The sequence below is a fragment of the Azolla caroliniana genome, unplaced genomic scaffold (assembly GCF_043228905.1).
Source record: "Azolla caroliniana isolate FFs.n. ecotype wild unplaced genomic scaffold, voAzoCaro1.0.p SCAF_9, whole genome shotgun sequence".
Lineage (NCBI taxonomy): Eukaryota > Viridiplantae > Streptophyta > Polypodiopsida > Salviniales > Salviniaceae > Azolla > Azolla caroliniana.
In genome coordinates this window covers 21,496,916-21,521,374 of record NW_028230444.1, presented here as the reverse complement: position 1 = coordinate 21,521,374, position 24,459 = coordinate 21,496,916, and the positions used below count along the sequence as shown (strand labels likewise).

The 24,459-nt window shown below is 36.7% G+C and overlaps 2 protein-coding genes across 3 annotated transcripts; one reads left to right on the top strand and one right to left on the bottom strand.

The window, feature by feature from the left end:
- Positions 1-10,893: 10,893 nt before the first annotated feature.
- Positions 10,894-15,105, top strand: LOC147860602 (uncharacterized). Its single transcript, XM_087324940.1, has 8 exons — positions 10,894-11,073; positions 11,250-11,368; positions 11,483-11,601; positions 11,896-12,058; positions 12,280-12,494; positions 12,587-12,687; positions 12,788-13,128; positions 13,253-15,105. The coding sequence occupies exons 1-8, from the start codon at positions 10,909-10,911 to the stop codon at positions 14,937-14,939; spliced, it is 2,910 nt and encodes a 969-aa protein (XP_087181066.1). The 5' UTR covers positions 10,894-10,908; the 3' UTR covers positions 14,940-15,105.
- A 599-nt stretch (positions 15,106-15,704) lies between these two features.
- Positions 15,705-17,508, bottom strand: LOC147860601 (uncharacterized). 2 transcript variants are annotated; one of them, XM_087325174.1, is made up of 2 exons: positions 17,326-17,508; positions 15,705-17,206 (listed from the first exon to the last, which is right to left on the bottom strand). In XM_087325174.1, the coding sequence occupies exon 2, from the start codon at positions 17,087-17,089 to the stop codon at positions 15,899-15,901; it is 1,191 nt and encodes a 396-aa protein (XP_087181300.1). In that variant the 5' UTR covers positions 17,090-17,206; positions 17,326-17,508; the 3' UTR covers positions 15,705-15,898. The 2 variants fall into 2 exon arrangements, with proteins under 2 accessions (XP_087181300.1, XP_087181301.1); XM_087325175.1 differs by having other exon boundaries at positions 15,705-17,047.
- Between the last annotated feature and the right edge of the window lie 6,951 nt (positions 17,509-24,459).

Here is a 24,459-nt window from a genome sequence, read left to right as displayed (position 1 = left end):
CAAATTTCCAAATCCCAAAGCTCAAAGTTCAAAGGCCATCCCCGAACTCACAACTTTCCCCAAGTCTTCAATCAACTTTGCAACTTAGTTTCCAACAAACTCTCTAGCTTCTAATATGACAATTAGGATTGACCAATGTATGGATCTCCTTTCACCAAAGAATAATTATATCAAGAATATCGTTACAACAAATCCATGTAAATCAATGATGGTAATCAATAAAACAAAATCACCAATTGACTACCACAAAGGAATACTCTATAGGACGTAGTTGATTAAGCACTTCTTGTAGCATCGGTCAGAAAGCTTTAAATCTAAAAGATTCTACATCCAATATATAAATCCAAGGTTTTTCTATCATCATTCTTTTTACTCTTTTACATTTTGTGTTTGGTTCAGATTAATTACTACCTCAAAGTACATTATTATTCCTTTTTACGGGTTATTCGGCAAGCCTCGAAACTAGGTGTGATGTGCTAATTATGTTTTAAAAAATAAAAAGGTAGAACATCGTTTTGCACGTGTCGTAGCAATTAGTAAGAGAGGAGACGAAGAGAGAAATTAATAAATGATAGAAGCCTTTACAACCTAGAAGATAAATGAGAAGAAAGAAACCAGGCAATGTAGCAAACATTTAACCTTAGACGAGAAAAGGCAACGATACAAAGCATTAACATCAATCTTCAAATAAGAAAAAACATAAAAGACATTATCTTTTGATTTCACAGTAAGAAAAATAACTAAATCACCCAAATGACATTTTAGAAATTTCACATTATCTGGTCCTTTGGCAAGCTTGAAAAGGAACTTCGAAGACTCTTCCTTATCGTTGCATCTATATAGATTTCTTCACCACTAACCTCGTGTCAAGACAAACAACCAAAATAAGGTTATTGATAATAATAAAGTTGAAACCCTATTCACAACTAGTTGGTTTTTCCAAAAGCCCAATTTAAACATAACTATATTTATGGTAAACATCTTACGAGGATGACATTTAGTCAATCATACCAAAATTAGTGAATCACATAGCCACCAATAAACTATAATTGATTAGGAGTGTCAATTAAATCTTCATAAAAATGTAATGACAATTTATGAACCATGATCCATTTATCTTCATTGAAGATTGAATGCAAAGGTCAAACATTACATGCCTATTTGTAAGCATTTGTATCATGTTGTGAGAATTCAGAAGATCCTACAGCATGTCATTTAAACTTTGCATTGTCTTCATTTTCTCATATGCATGGTAACCATCACCAACCTTCAGAAGTTGAGAAAGGAGGATGAATTGATTACATAATTTCTCAAACACCCACATACATGCGAAAAGATGAATGAACAAAGCAAGTAATTGCTCTTCAAAGGATAACCAAGGGCGTTTGAGGAAATAATGAAAACTTGAGGACATTTGGGATCATACAAGAAATCGCAAGAGGCCATTTAGCATTCTCCCCTTGCAATTCATGCAAAAAAGTAATGTAAGCAATATTGCATTTGGTTGCCAATGTAAAACGTCTTCATTACGACCACAAACAATTGAGTAATGTAGAGATAGACATTAGGCAACCAAGCAAAACTACTATGGTGAGATTAATTATGTTGAATGGTTCTCAAAACTTAAGATTCTACACCCACTTTATATATTTCATACCCGAGTATCTTATCATGACAATAGACATTATCATTGCAAATACAACCATAGTGCATCACAATTAATATATGAATATATCAACAAAATAAGCAGAAATCAACAAATATGGCCATGTTGTTACCTCTCAACAACAAATGCTTTGAGAGATCATCGATGTTGTTTATCTGAAGATAAAGTGATGATATTATCCATCAACATTTATCTAATCATTTTGAATTCCAATATAATCTCTTGAATTTCATGTTATCAAACCAATGAATTGCATTCTATGTCACCACAAAGAACATGTGCACAATGTCAGGTTCATTATCGACCTCAATTTATGCTTGCAATAGTGTGCTTAAGTGACATCAATTTTCAAGGCTAGTTTATTCATATACCTAGACAAGAAACCATAGATAAAAGGCCAATGCATTCTTCACTAGTGTTATGATGAACCAGTGTGATAATTTTCTGAATCACTCAAACTCTAGAACGACAATACTTTTTTCCTTTAACCAACTTGCGATGGTTGTCTCTAGCCACCCAAGGGCAAGATCAAGGCATCTCCTAACAACATCCATTAGGGTTGGTATATATGTAATGATTAAATTTTGGTACCCTTGCCAGTATAGATCAATATGCTAATTTATTGAGCATGCTCCCTTGGTTTCCCAAAGATGAATACTGCAATTATGCAAGGTGCAAGACTCAATCAAGTGGGGAAATGTACGTTGGTTATCTTGGCTAGCCCTAATTGTTAGATAGAAACATCATGAGGAGGGAATGAGGTTGGTACTAAAGGCATAGGAGATTTCGTTTTCCACCACAGATAATGTTCACTCAACCCATATCAATACCAAAGATCAAACCGTGATGGAATTGATCAGCCCAATAACACTATGAACCATTTGGAAGCAAGTGGGTCTTCTCCAATCAAATAGTTCACTAGGCAACACTATTGCAGGAGATATGGAGTGAAGTTGTAGACATGCTAAAGAGTGAATACGATGGCATCACAGGCGGAGCCGAAAGGTAACACCTACTCTTCATCTAGTAATGGTTGTTCTCTCCCTTTCTTGAATCAATGGGCCTCCACAAAAGATGGAACTATCGAGCCCCTTCTGTGGTATGTATATAACAACCCACCCGATTCACGACTAGAAACTTTTATAACTAATGCAAGCAGTTTTTCTTTTGGAAAACAAAAGAAAAAAAGATGGTATTTAATATATGGAAAGTATCTACCAAAAGAAATGAGAAACCATGGACAAAGAACGTGAATGGTTGATGCTAGTCGAACTATTTGAAAATGATTAGTATTGTCTTTCCATCTACTAGAGTCTGTTGGAAATGTCTCATCGAAACCTTAGTCTTTGAAAAAGATATATGAAGCGAATTTGAGAAAACTGAAATTTTATTGGTTTTCATGTGCCAAGTCAAAGAGCTTTCATATGAAAGTTACCTATGAGATGGAAGTTACACTATAAACCCAAACATGAAAGGGTCATTTATGAGAGAGAGAGAGAGAGAGAGAGAGAGAGAGAGAGAGAGAGAGTAAATAAGAGCTAAAACTTAGGGACTAGCCATTTGCAAACTACAGAGAGAGCCATAATCCCATAAACTCGCTCAAAGCTGATTACAATATGAAATGTGTATATCATTCCATGAGTTCACTCCATGATCTCCTTTTCATGGTCTCAATATCCTCCATGATCTACATATCTGACAGTCTCCTTTGTGGAGTATACTTCCATTGACAAGTCTCTTTGTCCATGTGGAGTTTATTCTTGCAGTAGCTACCCTATTAGTATTTCTAGCCACACTATTTAGGTGTGTGAATGGACCGTCGACACCTAAATGTCATTTTTTTAATACAATGTTAAAATTCTTACATTTAAATGTATTTACATATCTATACTCATTTTTTAAAAGTTGAGAAAAGGCGAAAAACCAAGTAGATTTTTGTTAGAGTAGAACAAAATTTTGGAGGGCTCATACTCGTCTTCTTGGCTCTCCATCAATGCTTTTGAGTACATAGATTAAACACCGACATTTTTGGACATCACCACTTCCATCACTAAACACGTGTTGTGAGTCTTTGGTGGTCTTTTGTATCTTGTTAGTTGGGTTTAAGCTATTATAGAAAATTTTATTTTCCTCTATACATAGTATCATAATATATTTAGAGTAGAACATTGGCAATGAATTGTTTCTTAACTTGGTACCCTAGTTTTTATCCCTCCTTGAGGGTTTTCCATGTTAAAGATTTTGTGTTGTATTGTGCATAAAAATATTGTTTATTTTGTTATTTTTCTGGAATAACTTGTAGAACATAATCTTTGTTTCATAATAAGTGCTATTGTGACTCCTATCAAATGGTATCAAAGCAAGTTTCTAGCACTTTCTTATGGAGATGATTTTTTCTACGATGGTTTGTTTGAATGACACATGCACAAACTATCACCAAATGGAAATGTAAGGTGAAAGATGTACTTTTCGTTAAAAATGTACACTTACCTATTTTTGTAGCGTTGAAACCTAATAGTAAAACTCCAAGAACCAAGAAGTATGTGGCTTTATCCCACAATGTTTAGGAGATAACATTTTAAACCATATTGTGAATGAAACTGATGTTAAAGCTTTATGGAACAAACTTTATATGCATCTAAGGCAAGTAATAATAAGTTGTTTTTGCATAAACAAATAATGCATTTAAGTTATAAAGAAGGTAATTCCACCTCTAATTATTTGAATGAATTTCAAGGATGTTTTGATAAACTTTTTGGTATAGGCATAAATTTGGATGATAAAATACTTGCTCTTTGGTTGTTAAAACTTTTCTCAACTCATGGGAAACTTTAGAGTATCTCTAACTAATGCAATCCTAAATGGAACCGTGACTATGGAATATGTGAAGAGTAGTGTTATAAATGATTAGTTGCGACGAAGGACACATGGGACATCATCACACTCAAGAGGTCTTGATAGTTGAAAACAAAGTTAGAATGCCATTTCTGTGGCAATATAGGACATATAAAAAGGTATTGCTTCAAGTCGAAAAAGGAGAGGCATACATCTAGTAGTAAGCATATTAAAAAGAAGGGTAATAATGATAACTCTAATCATGTTAATACAATTTTCTCAGATGATTTTCTCGTTGTTTATGATGAAGACCTGATTAATCTTGCTTACAATGAAACTAATTAGGTTGTTGATAGTGGGGCATCGTTCCATGTTACATCTAGAAGGGAAATTTTTATTTCATATACTTCATATGATTTTGGAGTTGTGAAGATGAGAAATGATGAACCATCAAAGGTGGCAATGCATGTACTTGATATTCAATTACATCTTATCTCCATTGGTAGGCTAGTTGATGATGACTATTACAAGATCTTTAACGAGGGACAATGGAAGCTCACTGAGGGCTCCTTGGTTGTAGCTCGGGATAAGAAATGCTCTAGTTTTATTTAAACCTTAACTAGTTTGGCTCAATATATGTTTGATTCGACTTGAGCCATCCCAAAATGAGCTCAAACTGTTTAACAAAGCTCAAGCCTAAACCGAACCTCCCACCCGCTAAACCGTTTAAAAACAATTTACCAGTTCAGTTTAGGCTTGAGCTGAGTGGTTGTTGATTCCTACTAAGAACCACCATGCTTTTGAACTAGGAGCAATAGAGAGGTGAACAAAAAATCATGCAAGCATAGACAAGTAACACTTGCAAAATAAATATGGATGGATTTAGAACAATAAAGAAAATAAGAATATTAGAGTTTGTCTCGAGTAAAACCCCAAATCTTGAACAAATAAAATATAAATCCCAATATTAAGAGGTTGCAAGATAAACATATGTGGATTTAGAACAATAAAGAAAATAAGAATATTACAAATTTTTTTCCCAAAAAAGAATATACTCCATTAGTTAAATATGTCCTTTTGTACACAACTTAGTCCCTTTATCGGGTAGACCTTGCCTAAATTATCCCATGATTCTCAGCTACTATATACCCTGTGATGGTTGTACAAAAGCTCGCCACAAGACGTCTACTTACATTTGGGTGACATCTCTTATTTATCTTACACTTTTGCATGTCTCTAACCAATCTATACCTGGTTATATCTATTTACTAGTGATCTCCCCACTTTCCATACACATCATCTGCATTCATTAGCTCACATGTATGTTCTCTATGTATCTCATCACATTCACGCCCCTCTTTCAACTAATCCCAAATCTTGAACAAAAAGAATATTAATCTTTGACAAATATCCTTGAAAATGATATAGGTCAATGTATGTGCTCTTTTTGAACCCTTATGCCCCACAAGGTTAGTAAGTCAAAAAGTTTACCTTGTCATAAGATCCTCACTACATGATAAGGGCAATAGCCTTAAATATTATCATGTTTAATATACAAAGTACTTTAACGAGGAAAATAATGTACTTAAAGCAACAAGTTATGAAAGTTGTTATTTGTATACTTAGGAGAAGAGGGGATATTGTGAAAAATCCACATAGGAGATTAAGATCTATATGTATATAAATCCCTTGCCATTAGTCTACAACCAACCGATTAGAATTGAAAGTTGCAAATAACCAAAGAGAATCATCAATAAAGATGCACTACATATAATGCAGAAATATAAAGTAACAATGTGTAGAACGTTCACCACATTTTAGGCTTTATAGTTATCATTCATCTGAGATTTCTACGAACGAGAATGACGTGTCATGTTCTAAATTGTACAACATGTAGCAAGAGGACTTGTCATATTTACATGGATGTAGATGCAATCTCACATCAACCACACATGCTAAAAGAGTTATTGCATCATCTCAAAAAAAATATTGCATACATACATATTGTACCTTATCATGATCTGGCAATACATTCTGCACTTGATTTCTCTCTCCTAACGGCTTCGAATGTGGCATTGAACGAATCCATTGGCTACAATTCTAACATATCAACAAGATTGTGGGCAATTTCATGTAAAATCTTATACAAATATATGTAATGATTGGATAACAAGGATATTTGCAACATGATAGAATCAAAAATCCTACTAGAAATATCAAAACATATATCCAACGTGCCAAAGTAGTGACATGGCAACATTGATCCTCATGACGCATTATTTATGATTTCAATCTTTTCAAGAAAAATAGATTGCAAAAATTGTGGACTCAAGTTTGACCCAATAAGAAAGAGGTTTCTATTGAAGAGCCTTTGGAGTTTCTTTTATTGAAAAGATCATTATCTTTCACACCATTCTCCAAATTTGGAGATCTTATTGAGAGGATTCTAAATTGATAGTTGATATCAACAACCAAGTTGTTGCACTTGACTCGATAAATAAAGTTTGTGTTAATGAAATATGGTACATAACACAAAAAATGATTTTGTAACAATAACATGGAGATTATGACGGTCCTTTAGTAGAATAGTATGCCTACCAAACACCGTGTACTTTTGGGTTTGGGCTTTTTTGGAGAAAAGGTCATAACTTTTGGCACTGCACACCCAAATTTGAAAAGGCCTTAGTGAGAGGGCTATAAAATGATAGGTCATATGCATATGATAGGGTGGCTGATAACGAAGTCGATGCTCTTACGTCAATAATTAGAGATCAAGTTTAATGAGATATAAATTTGCAATAATTATGTGAATATGGACCTTGAAAATCATTTAAACCATAGACCATGTTTACACACACACACTCGTGCACGTGCTTTATGACTAGATTGCAATGTACCATTTCAAATACAGTTTGTCGTTTTATTCTCTTTCAAACTCCATGATAATTATTTGATTGACATTTAGACATTAGTTATAGAGAAATAAAAAGTTTCGAGTTCTTGCTTTGTTTCAATACAAGTGAATATTTTGGGAGACAATGGTGTCTTTAATACTTGCGTGTGTAATTTTTTAAGGGATCAATGATGGAATGCTAACCAATTATGAGTAGGTCTAAGGCTTAAGCTCTCTCTTAAGTACGATGCATATTATTGAGTGACAAAATGTTCCCTTTACATATGTGTAGGCACATGTTCCAAGAAAGAGATCAAGGGATTATGTGTGTAGGAATATGTAGTAAATTGAATTAGGGGCATGTGTGCTTTTGGTATGATATTTGATATGGATGGATTCGCCAATCTAAAATGCACAAACATTGAGATATCATTGTGGGATTTAGGTTTGGACTGTTTTTTTACTTGAAGCCAGGAAACACAATACTTACATTTGTTTTGTTCCCATTATGTGTTTATAATGGATTAAATCAAAGGAACCAATTCAAAGTGCGGTCTAGTAGGTTTATTACATTTTCCAATGAGCACAATTATTCTATCATGATCCCTAGGAAGAAATTATTATTAACAAGAGTTAATGAATTGTTATTTAGCAAAGCATGCTTGTTCTTTTTCCCATAATGACCCTACTCATGCGCTTTAAAAAAAGTGTGTTGGCAATTATGATTATTACTAATAGAGGATCACCAAGTCTGTAGAAGGAGATTAAGATCCAATTGTCACAGCGGTAATTCAAGACTCGAGCAATCCCATTCCATTTTTGTTAGTGACCTAACAATACGCACTAGGGTGTCAAAGCTACCTAGTTGCACCTTAGTAGATAAAGAAAAAGGGATTGAAGTATATGCAAGAGTGCTCTAAGAGGATAAGAATGACCTTGATGTATGTTGAAAGGTGATGTCGTGGTTAAGTTTATAAAAGAAGTGTTTGTGGATGCTCAAAAGTGCTATAGTAGTTACGCTTGTTGACTTGATAAAAAATTTAACACAATATGAGAGGTGACTAAAGGATATCAACAAATTAGCTTCAAGTGTTACAAACTTACAAGTTACAAATAATATAGTTTGGATAATCACATGCGCGGAGATCTCAAATTCCCTTTCAAGAAGATCTTTGCTATTACTTCTTCCTTTAAGATAATATCAAATTGTCATGCTCTACTTCAATGTCCTAGTGTTGGTTTGAGGGGAGATTCGCTATGTGTAAACTCCACGTAAGAAGCTCTTACATATATCCATGAAAAAAATGAATGCACCCTTTTTCTTATTGAATCTATATACAAAATCTTGTGAGAATTTGTATCAGAAACTAATATGCATATTCAAATATACGTGTGAGGCCCTATATGTACATAGTTACGAGTGACTTGTTCGTTGCCCTACGACAAAAAACCTTGTAGAACATGCATTCGGAAAACTTAGATCGCCCAACACATGTGCGTCGTGCATATACATATTTATGAATGATCTGCCCACCATATGCGTCACCTGTGATAGAAGAATCATCATCATCGATATAGACATAGGTGTCGAGATTGTTCTTATTTGTGGGTGGGGGGATATGTATAAGGAGGGAAAAAGAGTTGAGAGAGAGAGAGAGAGAGGGTTGAAAAGGTGTGGGGCAAATACTAAGTATTAAAGGTAAAGGAAGAATGGGAGAGATCTAAAACATATCCCATATCTAGTGTGAAAGAAATTCCATACATTCAAGTGACAACTAAAAAAAAGAAGAGGGGTGTTTGGGATTTGTTATTGGGTTCATTGATTGATATAATAACCACTAAGAAGAAGAAGAGCTAGAATTAGTACTAACTAGTAGACTGACTATATAGAGTCTACTATGAGAGCTAAGTAGGAGGCAATTTGAAGGCCAAATATGGAGAAAACAGAAGCAAAAAGGAGAGAGAGAAAACAAAGGGTTGGGGTGGGGGGGCAAACGGCAAATAATGAAGGCTAGGTTTGTGATAAAATAAATAAATAACTAAAATGGAGAGGGGTTAGTTTTGTAAATAAATAAACAAAGAACTAAAATGGAGAGGGGCTAGTTTTGTAAATAAATAAATAAAGAACCAAAATGGAGAGGGGCTAGTTTTGTAAATAAATAAATATAAAATGGAGAGGGGCTAGTTTTGTAAATAAATAAAACAAGGGGAAGGAAGAAAATATTTCATGAAGCATGTAGTGTTAAATTTACGTGGGTCTCTTTTTTTAATGTTATTTTAAAAGCTTTTTTTTTTAAAAATAAAAATAAAAAAATATTAAATTAGTGATGTAGTTTTTAATTAATGACGTGGGGGGAGGAGAGGGAGGAAAAAAAAAGAAAACCAACCAATCAACGAATAAATAAATAAATAAATAATCGAATAAAAAAAAGGAAACAGAAGAATTAATTGAATTTGGGCGGAATAAAAAACGAGGCGGATTCCATTTTCGTATCCGTTGAAGGCAGTTGCCGTAGAGCGACCGTATGTAGAGAAAGAGAGAGACAGACCGTACAAAGCGCGTATACAGATAATACAGATATAGACCGTATAGAGAGGAAGAGCGTATACAGAGAGCGTATGTAGACCGTAGACAGAGCGTAGAGAGAGAGTGTGTGTGTGTAGAGAGAGAAGGGGTGGCTCTTAAATTCGCCACCCGCCCGACCCCCAAAATAACATATAAAAATATAAAGACACAAACGAATATAATTCGGGAAAAAGGTAAATAAATAAATAAAACAAAATAAAAAAGATAAGGGAGAAAATTAGAAATTTTAAAAAAATGAATGAAAATAAAGAGCTGCCGCCTGGTCTCTCTCTGTATGTATTTGTTTATTTTTGCCTCCTTTTTTTATTCGATTATTTATTTAATTATTTAATTTAATTTAATTTAATTTTTTTCTGTTTGGCAGTAGTGTATCCGGGACTCTGCAGGAATATTCATTCAGTCACTAAACAGATAAATAGCTAAATAAATAACTAAATAAATTGATAAATAAATAAATAAGTAAATAAATAGCTAATGAAATAACTGAATAAATAGATAAATAAACAAATAAATTAGATAAAATACAGAGAAATATGTGTCCCCACTCTCCTCCTTCCCTCTGTTTTTCTTATTTTATTTAATTTAATTTAGTTTAATTTAAATTTAATTTAACTAACTGATTAATTTTTATATAACACTCCTGCACTGCTTCTGCTATGCTTGCATAATTCTCTCTTTCTCTCTCAGTCTGTCGTCTCTGTCTGCATTTTGATCTCTTCCTCCGCCATCGCTGGTCTCTCTGATCTGTGCAGCCATAATAGTAGCTCCTACTCTTCAAGCTCAGCTCAATACTGCGCTCTGCAAGAGCTTCGAAACAGAAGGAAATCAGAAAGAAAGGAGGCTGCAGAGAAGCGGGAGAAGGAAGGGATAGGACGATTAAGAGAGGGGGAGCCATATCTTCTTCTTCTTCTTCTTCTTCTTCTTCACATGGCTATGGCGAATCTAGCAGACGACGAACGAGTAGTCGACAGTGTCCTCGGATACCCACCTGGCTATGAGAAGCTCTGCAAGCAGGCCTCCACTACCCTAATCCGAGCTTTTCCTCAGGGGCCTCTTCACAGCTTCCACCCTTACTCAATTCTTGAAGATGAGGTGAAGCATAATTTCGGAAGGCATCAATGCATACCCTCCGATTTTCATCTGCTACATTTTCTTTTATGATTCTCTGCTAGATCCTTCTTCTTCTTCTTCTTCATCTTCATCTTCATCTTCATCTTCATCTTCATCTACCTTTAATTCTCTGTTTTCTCTGCGCTGCGCAATCACAGGCCGCTAGAATGGAAGAGATGGATGCTCTGTTCCCTGTTGTAGAGGAGCAGCAGGAAGGGATCAACGCAAGGATTAATCATCATGCAGAAGATCTATGGGCTCAATTAGATCACTTAGGGTAAGTGATTAGCATCACCAACGCTATGATCAGTAGCGATCAATCTATTATTTTGAAAGAGCAATTCATGTGCCTCCATTTTCAGAAAACACTTGTCCATTTCATCAAATGCAGGAATGCAGGGTTCGATCCTGCCCTATTCCGGGTGGACATCTATGGAAATGTCATATATTGGAAGGCTCATGAGGGATCTCCACTTGCATGGTCGATCGATCATTGGTTCCCTCGTTCACGTAAGACACGAATCCACACACATTCATGCTACAGTTCAGAATCTGCTATTATTACACTGCGATTCCTCATAATTTCTCGTCGTCCAATTGGAACATAAACCATTTAGAAGATCCAATCATGGAGCACTACATGATTTGACATAATATGATTGACATAATTTATTTTCCAACATTCCTTTCCAATTGATCGTGTTTTATGCATCTGAATGTTGGCTAGAGCAATCTCTGATTTCTGACATGGGACAAATGTCTAAGCTTGATCAGATTTTGTTGTTTGTCTGTCTGTAAACACAGGAGGAGGAAAGAGTGTTCCAAGCAATTTGCGCCTGGTTCAATGGCAGGTTCAGCAAAAGAAAGGAAACAAATTGGAGTTTCTCGTGCCTTGGTGGGATTTGCAGGCAGGAGTTTCAGTGAACGTTTTCCTCACCATCTTCTCCTCCACCGATGCTGATTTCAGGTTATACCTTTAAGGCGTTTAAGTATAGGTTTTAGGGTTTCTAGTCTTGCTCTCTAGGGTTTATGGTCCAGGACCCTAGGTTTTATAATCTATGTCGTTAGGGTTTAAATTTAAAACCTGTGCTTTTATGGTTTACTACGCTATGAGAGATTATTAGAGTCATTAGAGGGCCTTTACGTCTCCTTCATTGAATTATCATGTTTTCTCCTGTGTATATTCAGACATAAATCATTCTCTTTATTCTTCGCTAATGGAAGAAAAGAGAAGATCGATGAGAAAACCATGGCGGATTTCCACTCATGTCCCAAGATCTTTTTGGAAAGAGTGAATGAGATGGGATTACTCTCAGCTTGTATAGTAACGGTAGCGAAGATGAGGGACCATGACTCTGTAAAGAAGAGTATTGACACGAACAATAACCATAATGGGAATCCTGGTTAGTGAATCAGTGACAGACATTGTTTCTCTCCTGAGGTTTTATCAATTAATTTCTGTTGCTGATATACCTTAATGAGATTTTTGTTGCAGGACGAAAAAGATGGAATCTTGATGAAGAAGAAACTATTAGAAGACCATTGATCAAGTGTACTGGGTCAATGCTTGCCAACAGAGACACCAAAGATAAGCTGGTGGGTTCTTATTAAAAGTTCTCTACCTCTTTTGAAGATTAAATGTTGTAATGCTTCAATCGATATTAATTCAATGCACTTGTGCTTCTCAAATCTGCAGTGTCGATCAATGCGAGATATGCGAGATGAATCGAAGCATGATAAAGAGAATAGGATCCCTAAGGATAGGCATTCTTCCATTTCTTTTGCAATCGAAAAAGAGGAAAGGATCAAAGTAAATCAAGCGGAGCAAAAGAAAGAGAAAGAGGCAACACTCGTGGAGCTTGAGAACCGATTACGAGATTTGAAGATGGGGAATGAGAAGGAGAAATCAATGTTGGAAGAATTTGAGAGGGTGCTTGCCAAGCAAAGAGCGAAGCTTGACAAACAAAGGAAATGGTCTGAATCACAGTCACGTTATAGAATATGCCTTGAGAAGATGATTCGAGACACAATGCAACAGTAAGTCTAATGTTTTCTTATGTTGGCTTAGCTCAATAATATGGTAACCTTTTTTGTTGTTAGAATATAGATGTCTATTGTTGCCAGATTAAGGAATTTTGTGACATGTTTTCTGTTGTTGTAGATGTATAGCATACAAGGAACAAGCAAGAAGAAACCAAGATGCATGTACTGCTTTGGTTGCAAGACTTCAGTCTCAAAGGAAGATTTGTGATGTAGCTGAGGAAGAAGCTGAAGGGAATTTGAAGCAGAGGAAGCGCTTAGAGGCTATGGCGAGGCCAAAGATCACAAAGAGGAGCCGTGATGCTTGGGACACTGATCTCCATAGCTGGATGGATTTGAGCATTAGTTATGATGCTGATTTGATCAAGGACCATAAAAGTCTCTTGAAGGGGAGAGCATTTGAAGAAAATTGTGAGGAAGAATCAGTGGATGAGAATGTGAAGAGTCGGAACTGTGAAGCATACTTGTTTGAAGATGAAATGGAAAGCCGATCGGAGATAAAAAAGGCCATGCAAGCTGCCATGGCTGAGGCTATCAAAGAAGACGAAGACGAAGAAGTTGAAGGGGCTGAAGAAAGAAGTATCCAAAAAGTTGGAGAGAAGTTCAACTTTGAGAACTGGTATCAGGTTCTATTACAAAACCCTGAGGAGAGGGAAAGATGCCATACTGAAAATCCAGAGAATATGAAATCTTCTGACCGTGAGTTTCTCGCAAAGAGAGGGAATGTAGTCAATGGCATTCTCAAGAGACTCAGTTTTAGCCAAGATCAAGAATCTGGTGAGATGAGAGGAATGGTGCCCTCTGCCACAAGAAAGGCTGAGACACTGAAACCAGTTGATGGGAATGTTGTGATTCTTGGTGGTGGCTGTAGGGAAGATTTGATGCGGAAGAGTATGGATCAAGGGAGGAAGATTAATCCAGAGATTGTTGGTGATATGGCAGCGGGCCATGATCGGGAAGAGCCTCTGCATCGGAGGCAGCCACAGCAGCGTTTGGCCCAGAATCTTGCCATAAAATTCGAGACGCAATCGCCCACAACATATGGTCAGTACAGCGCATCCTCCCCAACCACCACATCGGACACAAGATCATCTAACTCGACCAGTCATTACGAGGTAACAACTGCAAATAAGCTGAAATCGGGTAATAATACGAATATTGGCCCGAAATCGCCATCACTGTGCCGCACTGGAGGCGAGTGTCGGAGAACGACCCCATTGCAGAAGCAGAGGCCGGTGTCTTGTGAGAGGAGCGGTGTGCCCACTTCTGCAAAGAAGCCTCACGGTGCTGCTCTTCTTCTTCATAATCAGCAGATGAGACAACAGCAAATGCCACGGCATGAACCTTCGGTGGCAGCAATACTTTCGAGGCAGAGGTCAGTGGGTGGTGGGGGAGGGGCAGCTAGGAAGGCAGATATGTTGATGAAGAGTGCAAGTACAAGAGGAAACAGTAGCAACAGCCGGACAGGGACATGGACAACATTGGATTCGTCGCCGTCGTCATCTTCTCCGTCATTTACTACTACAGCGGCCACAATATCTACTTCTACTTCTTCAGAACCAGTGCAGCAGAGCCCCCCCACCATAGCAAGAGCAATGGGTCGACGATGTAACAGCACTAGTGGAGGTGGCCATGGATTAATTTCTTCTGCTGCAGTGGCACCACCACCATCACAAGTGAAGCATTTAGTGGCAGCCGCACAGCCACGGAGGAAACATTCGAATTTCTTCCAAGACCTAGACTCCTCCATCTCACATGTCTGGAAGAAGGCTGTCAAGAAATTCGACCTCTCTCGTCAGCATCAATGAGCTTCTGGGGTGGGCTGCTTGCTATGCTTCCTTTTGCCACCTCAGCAATTTATTCCTACTTCCTCTTGTTTCCTTTGACACTAAAACTAAAAAAAAGAGAGAATTTAAATTGTAATGGCAGATTTTTATACAAATATATTGAATATGTGTTCTATCTTCTATCTCATCGCTATTGTTTTCATAATGCTGGTTTTAAATATGTAAATCTTCTGTTGAATTGTCTCTGTAGCATAATTTGCTTTTTGTATCACATTTCGTGAACAATATCCTGCTCAAATTTGGAAGTGTATATACCTCGTTTTTGTTGCTTTTAGATCCAACTACTGTTTACATAATTTAGTTACCGAATGAGAATCATAATTATGGATGATATTATGGTAACATAAAATTTGTTACAACTCACAAGAAACCCTTTTTATAACACAACACGAATAAATATACATTATTTATTGTGATATATCAGGAGGCTTTATCATAGCCTAGCAAAATGATCTTATCTTGACGTACTGTTTGCCTTCTCTGTGTTCTAACTAATTCGTAAAAACTTATACCTTCTTCATTTATTAACATGCTCACGAATCACATACTCTCTACCTCATGCTTATGCAAGCACATTAAATCCTCGAATCTTTCCTCAGCTCAAGGATTTATTGCTTCTTATAAATAATCCAATTTCTTGTAACTTAAGACTAACCATATTATGGGCAACATAGATAGATCAGAATTCGTGGGATAGGGTTATACAATGTGACATATATGCAAAAGTTCCAATGTAATATATGCATTATTACATAAACAAGATGATTCTCATCAACCAAACTCAAAGCTTTGAGCCAATGTAGTTGGCGGGGGGAACAAATATTCCCCACCAATTATCATCCCTCTGCTTTGTGTTTTATCTTGTTTGATTTGACACAGTGATACTTGGATTAGTGTGGACCTTTTCCATTTTAAATCATTTAATGTGTGGCAGTTTTCCAAAACTTGGGCACAGGTCCTCGATGGGTTGAGTGATTGTTGATTATTTGAGCACCAAAGGATTCTCCTTGAATCCTTTGTTCAACAAGCTTTTGCGTCAACAATAGCATGACATTGTTCAAAACCTGACTTTGGGCGTGCTCTTCAGCCCTCCATTCCTCTTCCCTTTCTTGCCGAACTAGCTCCCTTTGCTGTTCCTTGTGTTCCAATGTAACAAGAAACTCTTTGACCATCTTCTGTTGTTGAGAAATCAAAGTTTCAAAGATTGTTCGTATAGCACGAAGGTCTGGGACAGTCATGTACTTTTGGCAACGCTTCCTCTTGTTCAAAGTCCCATCTTTCATAACACCAGTGTCATCGATATAGTCTTGTTGATCTAGATGACCATTAAATATCATAGGTGGATGTTCTTCCTTCTCCACTTCTTTGATTGCACAAGCTGATGATGATGATAATTTTTTGTTATAAACCGAGATTCTCATGGTTTCATTGGCATCAATATCTGTCTTAATCTCCCTTGATCTTGATACTCTTCGTGAAAGCATCATTGGATGAAGGATTTCATAGAAAGGATTGGCGTCTCTCTCTTTCAAACCATCTCGCACCTCTTTGTAACCTGCCATAAGCTTTTCCCATTTGTCTCGACACTGCTGCCCATCTCGACGGAATTTGTCTTTTCTCAAACCAAGAGAAACTTGGTCCCACAACTCGGTTTTCCGACCAACCCTTGAAAACCAATCCTCAAGTTCTGTCCTCAGCCGAATGAGACTCAAAATCTCACGTCTAGTCCAATTCTTTGATCTTTTCTTGTGCATCTCTTTGTCCGACTTCTTGATGACATCAAGATTAAATTGGCCGTCTTTATCTTCACCATGTTTGTCTTTACCAACACCATGTCTGACTTGAACATGGTTTGCTTCAGTCCTTACACCATATCCGGAAAACCTATTGATACCATCCAGCCTCTCTTGGGTGGCACAAAGTGGTGTTGTCGTGAGGCTTCCCATGTATGGAAGAAACAATGGCATCGGACCACATGGATGAAATGCTGCAAGAGGTGGGACTAAGGTGGGGATTTGGTGTGGGGATTTATCTTGTGTAGGAGAGTTTTCATACTGGGACAGTGCCATCTGGTAAACCATATCTTCTTTACAATTAGGAGCAAATGCCATGGTTAACACTTAATGAAAGGCAACAAAAGGTTATTTGTTTGACGCTATATTTTGTTCAGTTTTTCAGCCCATCAAAGGAAGCTTCAGAAGTGAAAGAGGACATCAACACAATTCTTTCTGATTCCAAAAAGCAATGAAACAGAACCAAACAAAAACAAAAAAAGACAACTCAGGAAGCAAAGAGACATTTCTTAAACTGGTTTCACAAGATCGAGAGAGAAGAAAGGTAAGCTTACCAGGTTTCAGTGTTACATTAATGGCTTCCAGCTCAGAACAAACATGGGGCAGGGTAAGGCAGGAAACCCTAATTCCTGGCTTTCTCGTACAGGGAAAAAAACCCTAATTCCAGGTTTTTACCCAACCTGCTAATCTTGGATGATTCCTGCCCTAAATCTGGAAGGTGCAGAGAAACAGGAAATATGTTATAGGAATATGTTTACAGAGAGTGCATCTTTGTCTCTCTTGGCCATAAGTGTGGTAGTTATGTTGTGTTCACACTTAGGCAACTATCCACTTTTTCGTTTGTCGGGTCCGTAGGGACTTCACATGCGTACATTTCACACTGAAGACTGTCGGAAAACTCATCCACTTCTCGGAATCCTCATGTGTGCTGGTCAAGCATGCAATTCGCCTCTCTGGTAGATGGAACTTAGAGATGATTGGTTATTACTTGCATGACTGCGTACATTTCACACTGAGACTATTGGAAAACTCATCCACTTCCCGGAATCAATAAACCTCGTGTGTGCTAGTCAAGCATGCAATCGCCTCTCCGGTAGATGGAACTTAGAGATGATTGGTAGATTGTCAGTATCATTGTTACGGGCATGACTGCATACATTTCACACTGAGACTATCAGAAAACTCATCCACTACTCAGGAGTCAGAATCAATAAACCTCATGTGTGTTGATCAAGCATCCAATCGCCTCTCTAGTAGATGGAACTTAGAGATGATTGGTAGATTGTTAGTATCATTGTTTACGGGCATGATCATAATTTATCTCGTGGTAACTTGTACTGCAATATTTTACACACGAAGATAAAAATGAGAGGGTAAACCGAGAGTGTAATGAAGTGAGGATTACTTTTAATCCTATTAATTGAGACAACCCACAAGGGCCAAGTGTGAACTTGTATGGGGGCCTTAGGTCTAGCTATAAATATGAGGCCTAACTACCCTCATTAGTGACACCTTATTTGACTACGTCGAGGCTATGACCTTGTAGTGAACAAACTCTTGTAGCGCGCGCGTCAATACTAGGCATAATTCAATGCCATGGCGATTGTATGGGACGCCGATCAAGGCTTGAGTCCCTCACAATCCCTTCGCTCGAGGGTGGTCGGGTGGATCGACACCCTTCTCTCTCTCTCTCTCTCATCTACCTATCATTTATTTCCGTATTTGATGTTTACATTAGGAATAATCTCTAACATATGGTATCAGAGTGATTTTTCTAATGTTTCTTTTGTTGTTGTTATTTGTTTTGGATGGTGATCGATCTATAGTCATTCAAGCTTGATCCAGAAAGTCGTCAAAAAAGGAACTTCGATACTTCCTTTTATTTTCATGAACTTTTTTTTCTATTCTTTCTTCTCTCATTCTCAATCATGTTTAAGTCGATATGTTAAAATGTTAACCATTCAATTATGTTGTAGTGGCCATAGTTTGTTCATATAAAACGTACATATGTTATGTATGTGTATGAGGCCATACCTCAATTGCCACGAATTTGATATGTGATCTGAGTCTTATGCGTAAGAGGTCAAAACCTCAATTGTGTATTACATTCTTATTTTTGGATGTTGTGTGCGTAGAGGCTACATGCCTCGATTAAATATCTTAATTACATCATTCGTTGGTTTATGTTTTGTTAACAATTCTTTTATATATCCATATGTGATCACATATATAAGTATGTGATCGTATACATGTCATAAATATAAAATGTATATATTACGAATTTGTTACATGATATTGGTATATCGAATATTGTCCATTTGAGGTAATGATCTTGGTGGTTGTCTTAACATTTTTTGTGGGAAAGGAGTAGTCACCATCCATTTTTAACAAATTTCTTTGTTATCCCCCTTGGTCATCTGGATTTTGCTAAATGAACAATTAAACATGCATGGACACAATGATGTTGTGGGCGTAAGGGCTTGACCCACTTTGTGCAAGGTCACCCTTATGAAACCTGCATCCAACATCCCACACTCGTTACATGATTAAAGGGCCACCATGAGATCATCATTATGAAAGGCATTTGTAATGAAAATAACCATGTGATGGGTGACGTGAGCCTACTACAAAAAATAGGGCTAGTGTTGGCTTGACTATTAGGTTACTCCTTATGGTATACTATTGTAATGATGAGACTTGAGGTTGGTTAACGTACGAATACAGTTTTCTAGTTAATGAGGGGGAAATAAGGATGTTGGGAACATGTGTTTACCTTTAAAAAAAGGGGGGGGGGGGGGGGGGTACATGCCTTCACATATCTTTCAATTGCATAAGCATTAAACATTCAATACATTTGGTTAGCTCAAATGTTTAATGGTTTCGAGTTCAAATATGATCATGACCATACAACATGATTGATACATATGACTACTAAACATGTTTAGACTTTAGGTCTAAGTACACTTCAGGGTTCTCGTTATACAACTTAAAGAGTAAAAACTTAAAGAGTAAAGACTTAGTTTATTATTTACATTTTTTCGCGTATAAACTATTCATGACGCGAACATGGTTGAGCCTCGGGAAGCTACCATAAAAAAATCGATATAGAGATCAAGGAAAGATGTTCTACCCCCATGGTTTTTAAAACACCTTTGTGTTACCATAGTTACCCAATCTTGAACCTCATCTCATACGTATAGAGGGGTATTGACATGAGATCATGATATATCAATTAATGTTTGCCCATATGTTGTGGCTATTTGTCTGACCTTGTCCTATTTCTTTGCCAGACATTATATTTTCATGGTTCATAATAATGATCACCAAATGACATCCTCCCAAGTGGAGGGGATTCAAGGAAGTACTCCTAGGGAAATTCCAATTTAGTTGTAGTTTTACAAATACAAAATTCCCTTAATTCTACCTTGATCAAGATTTTTGAACTTCGGCAATCTCATGGTGCTCCAGGAGCACATGTCATTAGTATGCCACGAGATCTTAATAGGCCAGATGAACATGAAGGTGAATCATTATTTGTCGTCAAGGCATTTACAGGAGAAAAAATTGAGAGAACCGAAGAAGTAATTTGCACATGGCTAGCTTATGGGAGTCTCATTTTGAGTTTTATCCCATGCCAAATAGTACGAAGATTGTATATGTTGGTCGAGAACTAGTGGGTAAGGCCGCCACTTTGGTGGTTTGGGCTTCGCACTACTAGCAAATTGCCGAATACCTGGATAGGCTTTGTCATTGTTTTCAAGGGTCCATTTCCACAACCTCCATCTCACACCAAGGCAGCACAATCATTAATGAACTTTTTTAGTCGGCAATTTTCCTCACTAAACAATTATGTTCCCCATCCTAGAACCCAAATTCAAAAATCGGGTCTTGATGGGGACAATTGGTTAATTGCTTGTTTTGTCAATGGCATTCCCAATTCTAACTATCATTGGATAGTGCACAATAAGGATCCAAAATCCTTCGAAGATGTCGTTGAAATTGTCTTTCGTTATCAATGCATTTTGAAGGAACATAGCAAACCTGAAGAGCCTGGAACTAAGCAATCGCAATTCGCTCGGAAACGCAAGACACCCAACAAATTCTTGGATCACAATTTTAGGCGACAATATGCTTTTCGCGTGTTCGGCAAAAGGAAGAATCACACAAAAGAGCAATGTTAGAAGCTCCAACACAAAGTGCACGACAACAAAAACAAAGAGGCAGAACATAAAGGTCAAATTCTTGATGTCCTTGACTTCTTTACAAGTTTATAATATCAATAGTGTCACAGATAATTTATCTTCGTTTGAACAACAACTACTTGACGACATCTTAAATCATTTTTGTGATGTTTTTCCAAGTGAACCAATGTGTTACCTCCTAAATGTAATATGAACCATTGCATAAATCTTTTACTTGGGGTTGCACCAATATATACCTCTATATAAATTAAGTCGATCCAAAGAGGGGGAGGTATTTAAGCAACTCAAGGAATATTTGCAAATACCATGTTATGTATATACATTATTGTAAAGCTCCATGGGGTGTACATGTTCTCTTGGTGAAAAAGAAAGAGGGCATATAGCGCAAATGTATTAGTTATTGATGTTTGAATAAAGTGACGATCAAGAATTTATATCCATTGCCCCAGGAAAATGATTTGATTGATCATCTCCAAGAAGCTCGATATTTTTCAAAATTTGATCTCCGTACGGGCTACCATCAAATTCATATAAGTGAGGAGGATGTTTCTAAAACGACATTTCGTACGCACTATCACCATTATGAGTTTTTGGTCGTGCCTTTTGGTTTGACCAATACTCCGACCACATTTCAACAAGAAATGAATGACATCTTTTGAAAACAACTTGGAAAATTTGTCATTATTTTCTTGGATGATATATTCTACTTTATAGTCATACATTAGAAGAACATGGTAAACATGTTCGTTTTCTTTACAAACATTGTGTGGCAAATAGCTCTATGAGAAGATCTCGAAATGTGAGTTCTTCAAGAAATCAATTACATATCTTGGCAATCTCATATTTGAACGAGGAGTCAACATTGATCCTTCTCACATTGGCCCACTCTTCAAGAAATAGTTCTATGAGAAGATCTCGAAATGTGATTTCTTTAAGAAATCAATTACATACCTTGGAAATCTCATAATTGAACGAGGAGTCGACATTGAGAAGGTCAAACTTTAGCCCACTCTTTGGGATATTTGAGAAGTTCGATCATTCCTTGGTTTTGTCCGCTATGTACGAAAATCTTTTCACAATTACTCCCAATTAACAACGTCGTTTACTGACCTTCTTAAAGATCAAACAAATAAGTCTACAACCCGATTGTATGGAATGCTACATTAGACCTCGCCTTTAAGGAACCAAGAACTAGGTGTGCAAGGCTCCTTCGCTTCTTTTACTAGATCCATTAAAACCTTTTCAGGTTGAAACCGATGCAAGTGAGTAAGGAAACCAATAGCGTTTGAGAGTAAGAAACATGATCCTACTCAGTGCTAGTATACTGTTCAAGAAAAGGAATTATTTGCAGTTATCCATGCACTAAAGTCATGGCAGAAATCGTTTTGTGATAACTATGGACCACGAGTCCTTGAAATATTTTTGTGACTATTATTTTGGAAAATATTGGGCAAGAGCTGAGTCTAGAATAGACATCACCACACCCTCAAAGGAATCCTTCCACATTGTTAACGGATTGCCCTACCATAATGGGAAGGTTAGTGTTTTGGATTTGCTTGAGGTAAAAGAGAGAATTCTTTTTTAATGCCACGACGCACCATCAGCAGGGCACCTTAGAATACATTGCACATTTGTTCTCATCTCCACTCAATTCTATTGTCCTAAGATGCATCATGACATACATAACTATGTGACTAAATGTCATGAATGTCAAGTTCATAAAGTCGAGCGACTTAAATCCACTGGACTTTTACATGATCTCTTGGATATTCTCAACAATAAATGGGAAAGTATATCCATAGACCATCATTGGTTTTCATGTTAGCCTTGCACCCAAAAAGGCCATGATGCCATTTGGGTTGTAGTTAATAAACTAACTAAAATAGCCAGGTTTATTGCTACTAAAACCACGGTTATATCTCCTGAATTGGCTTGCCAATTCGTTGATGAGTTATTCTGTTTTTATAGGTTATCGATGGATATTGTGAGTGATCGAGATCCAAAGTTTACTAGCAACTTTTGGATGCAAATATTTAAGAAGTTAGAAACTACATTGAGCATGAGCTCCACATATCATTCTCAATCCAATGGACAGACAAAACAAGTAAATCAAATTATTGAGGACATGCTTTGAGCATACGGTGCTACAAAGCCAACAAAATGGGAACGTTATCTCCCAAATTTGGAGTTTGCTTATAACTCCAAGCATACATCGACAGGCTAGAGTCCTTTTATGTTGATGTATGGCTTTCAAGCACGATCCCTGATTGATATACATCATGATGAGTTACGAAGTACACGAAACTTTCTAAGGGGATATGAAGATGTGTTGCATATTGCACAAGATAATATAAAAACTCAAGATAGAGTGCATTTTTATGCCAACCAAAATGAGCAATCTTGTGTATTCAACCCTAGTTAGAAGGTATTTTTGCGTGTATCTCACAATTCTAAGATATTGTCTATGGGTAAGTGTGCTTAGTTAGCAACACAATTTTGTGGACCTTGGTTGATCAGCCTATCATCTTCCTCTTCTTGATGGTGTGTAAATTCATGTAGTTTTTCATTGGGAGGGGGAACCAAGTTCAACTACCACTTCATCTAGTGATGTTCAAACCGTCACTAGATCAAGTGGTAATTGAAATTGTTTATATCGATTAGTATTACATCTTTATATATGTTCTATCATAATAATGTGAATATTGACTATTTCACGAGAGAATGTTCCAACACACAAAATAGTATCTTGGTTTACCAGTGTACTTTTATTACACATGCCCTCCATATTGTGATAGCTCACCAACAATGGAATTGGTGTGTGTTTCCATAACTAGCATTGCTTCATCTTAACTTGGACTCTTGGGAACATATTTATGTCTCCATAAATAAAGTCATTATGTATTTTACACATTTTTTCTATTAAACTAGGCGCTTTCACTTAACTAAAATTGCTTGTTCCATTTGCAAGCAATAATCAACCTCTTTATTGTGATTTACCATCAAATGTTTACTTTTTTGCTCATAATCACTATTGTCACACTTTGAAGGCAATGCATGACATAATGATGAATGAAATGCACTAAACTAAAGTATGATTGAATGATTGATTGAATAAGCTTCATCATTACATCATCAGATCTAGATTGGAATCTCTCAAGCCTCCAACATAATGTTAAAACACAACTCTTTTACTCTGTTTACCAAAAAGATTACAATGTTTATTCAATTTATTTTCTAGTTTCTGATTGATTCCACTTTTTAGCCTCCAATAAATTTGAATTTGACTCAATATAAGAAATAATAATCCCATCCTATATATTCTTACTTGAATCAATATAAGCAATGATACTCCTATCCTACCTATTCTTACTTTGTGCACCAAAGAATTGCTCTACCTGCCTTAATAGGGCCATATAAGCAATTATTTCACTTTTTCACTCTCAACAAGTGCCTCAACAATTGGAATGCACATCACCTCCTATAAAA